The sequence below is a fragment of the Echinops telfairi genome, unplaced genomic scaffold (genome assembly GCF_000313985.2).
Source record: "Echinops telfairi isolate 266 unplaced genomic scaffold, ASM31398v2 ScPeMD7_70;HRSCAF=299, whole genome shotgun sequence".
NCBI lineage: Eukaryota > Metazoa > Chordata > Mammalia > Afrosoricida > Tenrecidae > Echinops > Echinops telfairi.
This window is the reverse complement of record NW_022103968.1, coordinates 883,594-891,461: the sequence shown is the minus strand read 5'-3', so window position 1 is coordinate 891,461 and position 7,868 is coordinate 883,594. Positions and strand designations below refer to the sequence as shown.

General features: G+C 63.7%; 2 protein-coding genes across 3 annotated transcripts in view; both read left to right on the top strand.

Moving 5' to 3' along the window:
- LRRC27 (leucine rich repeat containing 27) overlaps window positions 1–4,983 on the top strand; it is a 28,877-nt gene extending 23,894 nt beyond the window's left edge. Inside the window, exon 10 of one of the 2 annotated variants that reach the window (XM_045291655.1) lies at window positions 4,689–4,983. In XM_045291655.1, coding sequence (XP_045147590.1) covers window positions 4,689–4,939 — 251 coding nt within the window. In that variant the 3' untranslated portion in view covers window positions 4,940–4,983. The remainder of the gene's footprint in view (window positions 1–4,688) is intronic. The other variant, XM_045291656.1, reaches the window with a different exon arrangement.
- On the top strand, window positions 4,949–6,252 carry PWWP2B (PWWP domain containing 2B). The gene is made up of 2 exons (XM_045291372.1): window positions 4,949–4,955; window positions 5,027–6,252. Exons 1-2 carry the CDS (start codon window positions 4,949–4,951, stop codon window positions 6,250–6,252), a joined length of 1,233 nt encoding a protein of 410 aa, XP_045147307.1.
- Window positions 6,253–7,868: the final 1,616 nt, after the last annotated feature.

Here is a 7,868-nt window from a genome sequence, read left to right as displayed (position 1 = left end):
GCCCCACCCAGGTCTGCAGGGCGCCCAGCGTTGGGGGCGAGGGGTGTCACGCCCCGCAGCGGCGAGTTACGGGACCGCTTCCGGCGGCGGGCGGCCGGCGCACGCTGAGGTTTGGGGCAGCTTGCCCAGCCCCCTCCCGCACCTGTGCGCTGCGGTGGCGGGGAGAGCTGGGTCGCCTGGATACGGGTCACGTGGTAATGAGCTGTCGCAGGGATAAATGATTAGGCATTAATCACTCGCTAATGTCCCAGCCCTGCCGGACCTTGCAGAGGAATGCCTCCCCTCCTTGCTCACCCTGCTGTTAGGGGGGTGTCGTCCTACGGTACCCCATGACATTATCTCAGATGGGCCAGGAGCCATTTAGACACAAGTCATGTGACTTAGCATATTGTTACCCACCACCCATCCACCCCCGTAACACTGCCCTGGGTCAGTAGTGACCCCCCAGAAGATAACTTGGCTGCAGAGGGCTTGGCAATGAGGTGTGTGGTCTCCACCCACCCACGTCCCGCCTCCCGGTCCTTGTTGGGCAGGACTGAGGCTGGCCGGGTGGTCAGCCATCTGCCTGTTCTTGGGATGAGGGGTGCTGGGCTCCCCAGGAGTAGACCCTGGCCTGGCTGGGCTCCCTGACTGGTGGGTGGCTGCCCTGTGGTGACCACAGTCTATAGTAACCGGAGCTGCTCCCAGGGCTGGATCGGGGCCTCTAGGGTGCAGTCCACTGGGCTTCTGTCTGCACCTGACCCCGTGTGTGACCTTGTGGAGGAGCTGGGTGGACCTGGCCCTGTCAGCATCCTAGACTTCTCAGGCACCCTATCTGCTGCTACCACCCCCAAGTCCGCCCCATGCCCCCGGTATCAGAAGGCATGGAGCTGGTGTGACATGTTAGCAGGATCCAGGACAGGAGGCCAGTGACCTGGGTAGCAAAGGTGTCCCTGATCCTGGCCTGGCGGCCTACCTTGCCCTGCATGTGGGCAGCATGTCGGTGGCAGAGCTGTGCGCAGGAGGCTGGCACAGAGCAGCTGGGACCTTCAGACTCATGTCCACCTGCCTCCAGAGCTGCTTCCGATCATGGCAGACCTGGTCACTGCCTGTCCCTGAGGAACTAGCCATCAGACATGGAGGCTTTGCACCCATGTGCCCAGTCTGTGCTGACAGTTGGCCCAGTGTGGACTGACAGGCTGGTCTGGGGAGTGGCTTTGGTCCTGCTGTGCCCTGTTGGCAGAGGAGACAGGGCTCTGAGCAGATGCTTCAATGGATGCATTGAGACAGCCCTGCTCCTGACCCCGGCCCTGGTCATACTTGGATCGAGTCTCCAGCCTGCATGTGGCTTGAATCTCGCCTCCATTGGCTGCTGTGCTCAGGTGCAACCATGAGCCAGCCGCACACCCTACCCCCATCCCTGGGCCCCACCTGCCGGAGGCCACTGGCTCCGCGGGAGTGTAGGCACGGCTCCAAATGACTTGTGGTGTGCTTGAGAGTCAGGGGCCATGTTGATGTCTCACCTGGGCATCCCTATCAGGTGGCGGGCCCTAGTCCCCTGGGTGGAAGAGGGCCAGCCAGGCCCTCTCTTCCCTGCAGGGTGCCCTGGTCCACCCTGTGGCCACTCGGAGAGTATAACTGGGCTGGGGACATCCTTGCCATGTCTGTCCCAGGTGGAGGGGGCCATGGACCCCAGGGGGGCAAATGGCTGCCGTCTACCACAGTGGCCTCAAGACCTGGGTCTGCATGACCAGAGTGGGCCCAGCAGGCTCTGGGGCTGTAGGACCCCTTCTGCATGGGCAGACACACCCGTGGGAGGCCAGTGTATGCGGGCAGCCTGCATTCACACCTCACCCAGGTCTGTGGTCCTTCTCCCCAGACCCCATCTTCCCAGCCTTCCTGAGCTGGGGAGCCTTTGTGTCCTTGGGGCCCTGGCTGCCTGAATCCTTGAGGGTGGGACTTCTCTTGGCTCCAGTCTTCCAGCCTCCCAGAGCCCCATCCTGCCTCCGCCTTTTACTGAGTCTTTCCTCCCGAGGCAGGGTTCTGTGCCCCTCCCTGCACCCCTCCAGGCGGAAGGCTGGGTTTGGGAGTCAGCCCTTGCCGCAGGGTCTCCCCCACCTGCCTTCCTCCCACCCTGGCTCGGGCCCACTCCAAGGCTGTTCAGTGAGGACTCAGTGAGACCATGGGTGCCCTGGGCAGGCCTGAGGGAGTGGTGTGGGCTCCCACCCTGGCCTGGCTCGGTTCCCTGCTCCCTGGAGCTTCCTGAGGCCTAGTGGGCCTCCTGGGGCCACTGCTAGCCTGTGGAGCAGCACCCCTGCCCGAGGCATGAGCACCTGACCAGAGGCCCTGCCCTGTGTGGAGCCAGCCAGGTGCCTGGTAACCCAGCAAGCCCTCAGGCGCCCGCCTGGGTGTATAGCTCCCCCCTCCCCCCAACCCTCCGCCCAGTGGCAGAAACAACCTGAAGGCGCTGTACTGGCCAGGCCCGAGACTCCCCTCTGCCTGGGTGAGACTGCCTGGGTGCGATGAGCCGTGTCCCTCAGGGTTATTTCAGACTCAAGGACCCTGTCCCCGCCCCAACTGTCCACACTGCCTGTCTGCCATTGGGGCATAAGGGGGTTAAGCTTCTTCGGGGTTGGTGCTGGTGTGGGGTGGGACTGGGGGCTCAGGGTCTGGAAGGACTCAGCCATGTGAGGCTAGGCTGTCCTGCACCCCCCACCCCCACCCCAAACTAGGCTGGCTGGCTGAGCCCTGTGGGCATGGGGGCAGTCAGACAGGCTCTAGCGGCCCTCCTGCTGCTCCAAGCTCTGCCTGGCCTCACCCCAGTGCAACTTCCTGGTGTAAGGGAGAGTCTTCCGATCACCCCCCCACCCTACCCTGCCCCCTCTAGCCCTAGGCTCAAGGTGGAGCCCAGGAAGTAGAAGAGATTTGGAAATGGAAACGGCAGAAAAACTCACCCTGACTTTCAGCTCTCTGACAAAACTAGGAGAGGAAGGTGCAGAATTCGACACCTTTCCCAGCTAGTGTGTTCTTCAAAAACAGACTGGGGAGCATTGTTGAAGGATGGCAGTGCCCGTGGGTGCCCCCATCCCTGCAGTTGCAAACGTCTTGTACCCAGGGGCTATTTGCTACAGTGGAAGGCCCTGCATGGACGCAGAGCACCCCTGGTGCAACCTTGGGGTGTAGGGGCCTGTGGGTTCTCACAAATGCATCCTCTCCGATCCTGCCCAGTAGCTTCCCCGCCCCAGCACTGCCTGAGCCCACCCTCCCCTGCATCCCGCCCCCACCCTGGGGTTCCTCCATCTGAGACGGTAGGGGGGCAGGTTGTAAGATGGTGCCTCTTAGTCCTGAGCCATTCTTGCCCGCTCCCTTCACCCCATGGGTTCTGTGCAGAGCAGTCCTGGCTGTCGGGCAAAGGGGTGGTGGTGGCGCTGAGTGGCTTGGGCCTCAGGGCTGCTTAGCACCCTACAGAGGATCCTCCAGCCCCAAATGTCAGTGGTGCTGAAAGTCTATTTTTGGACTTAAAAATAACTGTGTTTAGCTGAAGCAGTCTCAAAAATTAAGAAACTTCACTAAGGCTTGAAGGCATCCCAAGCGGGCCCGGTGGGTGAGGGCAGTGCGTGCGAGGGCGGTGCTCAGAGCTGCCTTCGGGTGGCCGAGCACACACCCTGGGTGTTTTCCTGGTGCATCCTGAGGGTCTGGGGGACACCTCGTCAGAATGCAGGTGGTGCCCCAGCTCTAGGGACAGATCTCAGAAGGCAGAGGCCCACACCTTGTAAATCGAAGCACCAGCCTTCATTGTAACTACCCCTGGGGCCTTTACCTGGCTCAGGTGAGCCTGGAGATGCCGCCCACCCTGTGGCCTTAGTGTGGGTCCTTTTGAGAAAAGGGGCCTTGGACCTGGCACCCACCCCCACTGACCACAGAAGCTGGGTGTCAGCCTGGACTGGGTGAGGCCCTGGAGCCCCAGGGCAGTGCCGAGGCTTCTGGGATTTCCTGCCTGGGATCCCCTCAGGGCACCCTGCAGGGGATGGGGGCATCCCAGCAAGCCAGAGGGGTGATTCACGGGGACAGTGGGAGTGGGGGCCCCTGGGGCTGGGGATTGGGTGCATTCATGCCACCCCCAGGCCAGCCTCCATCCTTAGCTGCATGCACCCCCCTCCATCACCCCCACCTTCCCTCACCACCCTGCACTCACAGTGGTCAGTCAGGCCCTGGGTAGGGACAGAGACCTGCCGAGTCCCCACACAGGGATCTTCCCAGCCCCCAGCCCCTGGGATCCTTTCTCAGGATGGGCAAAGGACCCTGGGCACCTGGTGTGGGGGTGTCGTCTAGAGTCTGGTCCAGGCTCCCCCCTCCGGGCTGGTCAGGGCCTCTTGCCTGGATTGGAGGTCTGGGGTCCTAGGAGCCCTCCTGCTGCCAGCTATGCCCCCACTGTCACCAAGGTCCCAGACCCAGAACACTCCTTGCCTCTGCCAGGCAAGGGAGCAGCCTTAGAGCTTGTCACCTAACTATACAGTGCTTGCATTTGCCAGGAATCTCTCTCTCTCTCTCTCACACACACACGTGTGTGTGCTGTGTGCGCATCTGCTTAAAAACCCAGAACTTCTGTGAGCACTGCCCCCACCCTGAAGCCAGCATAGAGGGGATTGACAGAGGAGAACATGTGGGCTACACTCTGGCCCTAAGTCTCTGTTTCTGACCACCCCCAGGTCTGGCCTCTGGGGCCTGCCCCCGCCAGCTCTGCTGCCCAAGGCTCAGGAACCACCGGCCAGCGGCTGCCATGTCTGGGTCCCTGAGGAGGGGGCCAGAGAAGCCACACCGCTGGAGGACTCCCCGCCTCCCTGCAACGGGGATGGCCTCCTCCAGCCGTCCTCTCCTCTGGTGCCGCCGCTCACTGGGAGCCTACCCTCCCACCCCCCCTACTTTGAAGGGGCCCCTTTCCCCCACCCCCTCTGGCTGAGGCACACGTATGGCCAGTGGGTGCCACAGCCCCCACCCAGAACCATCAACCGGACTCGAAGGCGCCTGTCCCGAAACCGGGCCCCAGGCCGGCTCATCCTCAGCACCATCCGCCTGCGCCCTCGCCGAGTCCTCTGTGAGAAGTGCCAGCGCACCCTGAGCCCCCAGCAGGCCCCGCCTGGCCAGCCGGCCACTCCCTCGGCACCGGATAGGACGCTGGGCAGTGACCCCGACCATAAGCCACGGAAACCCGCTGCTCCAGCCAGGAGGAGCAAGCGGGAGGAGCGGAAGCCTGGGGAGCCTGTCCCTCGCAGCCCAGTCATCACCATCTCCTACAGCACGCCCCAGGGCACTGGAGAGGTGGTCAAGATCCCCTCCCGAGTGCATGGCTCCCTGGAGCCCTTCTGCCCCGGGCAGGGTCTGCTGGGGGGCAGCCAGGACCTGGAGGCCCAGGATGCTGAGCCCAGGCCACCTGGGAGCCCCGTTGCTACCATCCCCAAGCTGAAGCTGACGCGACCAGCGACAGCCCCCAGCTTGGACGCACCCCCTCCAAAGATCCGCCTGAAGCCAGGCCGCCTGGCCTCGGGAGAGCAGGAGCCCGTATACAGGGCAGAGCTGGTGGGGGCTTTGAACGGCCACCCAGCCAGCCCCCCCCATCTCTTGGCCAATGGCTCCTCCCACCACGGCCTAGGGGACACATCTTCCGGGAGTTCCGGTGAGGAGGACACCTTCCAGCCGTTTCCCCACAGAGAATGCAGGCAGGGTGGCCTGGCTCTTCTGGTCAGCTACCCGCCGAGGAAGGCCGATTCGGCCAGCGAGTCCGGCTGCAGCAGCGACAGCCTAGAGGAGTCCAAGCCGTCCAGCTCGGAGGCACCATCGGCAGGCCCCAGGGAGCTCACGCCCCTGCCTTCCTCCTCGGAAAGCCCACGGCCCACGGTTCCGCCGCTGACGGTGAGGCTGCACACACAGAGCGTCACCCAGTGTGTGACAGAGGACGGCAGGACCGTGGCTGTGGGGGACATCGTGTGGGGGAAGATCCATGGCTTCCCCTGGTGGCCAGCCCGCATCCTCGACATCAGCCTGAGCCACAGGCACGGGCAGCCTGCTTGGCGAGAAGCCAAAGTCTCGTGGTTCGCTTCTCCGACCACGTCCTTCTTGTCCCTGTCCAAACTGGCCCCTTTCTCCGAGTTCTTCAAACTGAGGTTCAACCGGAAGAAGAAGGGGGTGTACCGGAAAGCTATCACCGAGGCTGTACATGCTGCGCGGCTCGTGGCCCCCGAGATCAGGGAACTCCTCACCCATTCTGACACGTGACTCCACCTCCCCGACCAGGTGAGTGTGTATTTGGGTGTGGGGGCTGTGGAGGGGTTGGTTCTCAGACCAGGTGAGTGTGTCTGTGTGTGTATGGGGGGTTCCTCAGACCAGGTGAGTGATGGGGGCGGGTTCCTTCCCTTGTCAGGGCTCCACCCTGGTCCCCCTCAGGCCTGGGGGGGTGGTAGGAACCGGGGGAAGGGACCCGCCCTTGGCTCCCTGCCCGGAGAAGAGGGGGCTTCCCACGGCGTTGCATCCAGCCTGGTGAGGTAGAGTGGGCCAGGGGGGGGTCCCTCCCGAGCTGTGGGCTCAGAGAACACAGCTAGTTCTTCACATCAGTCTTCACTGCTTGGGTACCTGTTCACATCCACCCAGAGGGACCAGGAAGAAAGGCCTGGTGATCCCCTGCTGAACACCTCTGGCAGACAGCTGGGAGCGGAAGCCGACTGGGTGGGTCTAAGTGGGAGAGAACTTCCTGGGCTGGCTCAGAGCTCCCTCCTCTCTCTGCAGCCCTTTGCTGCAGGCTGTGCCATCAGGCCAGACAGTGGGGCGGGGTGCCCAGGACTGCAGGGTGGTGGCGTGGGGCAGGTGGACCCGCCCCTGGGCTGTCCAGGCAGAGCAGACCCTGCTGCCATCAGTGCGGGTGGTTCTGAAGCGCCAGGATCCTGAGCGAGCCTGCCCTAGCTGGAAGGCCCAGGCTCTCAGGGAGGGGGTGGGGGGTGGGGGCTGCTCTGTCCCCTGGCCTCATGTTGACCCCCACCTCTCAGCCTGGGAGTTGAGCTGACCCTCCAGCTCTCATCTGCGCCCCACAGGCCCGAATGGGTGACCCCCTCTGGGAACATCCCTGCTGAGGAGACCAGGAAGCCAGCGGGCAGGTGCTGGGCACTGGCCGCAGAGATAACCCTTGGGAGCCACACTACCCAGTGCTGAGCCCCCTCCCCTCTAGCTGGTTTGAGTGAGCCCTGACCACCTGGGGCAGGGGACTAGAGAAGCAGTTTCTATGGTCCTGTCCCCACCCACCTCTCCAGGAGAGGCTGAACTGGGCTTCTGTACAGTCTCTGGTGACCTTCGAGTGACCTTGTCAGCCCCAGCTCTTTCAGTGGCCGGTGATCAGGCCTCCGATCAGGCCTCCGGCCACTGACATTTACAGGGTAAAGTTTGCCGTGTCCCCTGGCTTTCGGGTCGGTGGGGGGGGGAGAGGGGGGGGACACCATCTGGGCTACTCCCCAGCGCTCTGGGAAGCCTATGTCCCTGCCGCCTGGCTGTAGCTGTGCCCTGCCGGCTTCCCTCTGGGCCAGGCACCCAGCCAGTGTGGAAGTCCCAGTGAGGCCCTCTCAGAAGGGAGGGGACATGGGCGAGGCAAAGAACAAGGCCAGGGCCCTGGTGGCCACACTGGGCCTTGTCCCTGGTTCAGCCTGTCCTCCTAAAGCCCGTCTCTGCTCTGCCTGGTCCCCTGGCAGCTGGGGTCCCTGCTGCTGGGACCCTGGCCAGTGCTGCATCTCCGGGTGCCGGCCTGGGTCTTGGGGGCTCTGAGCAGCCAGACAGCCGCAGGTCGGCAAGATCTGGTGTGACAGGTCCAGACAGCTGCCCAGTGGGGCCGTGTGACTGGCACTGGGGCG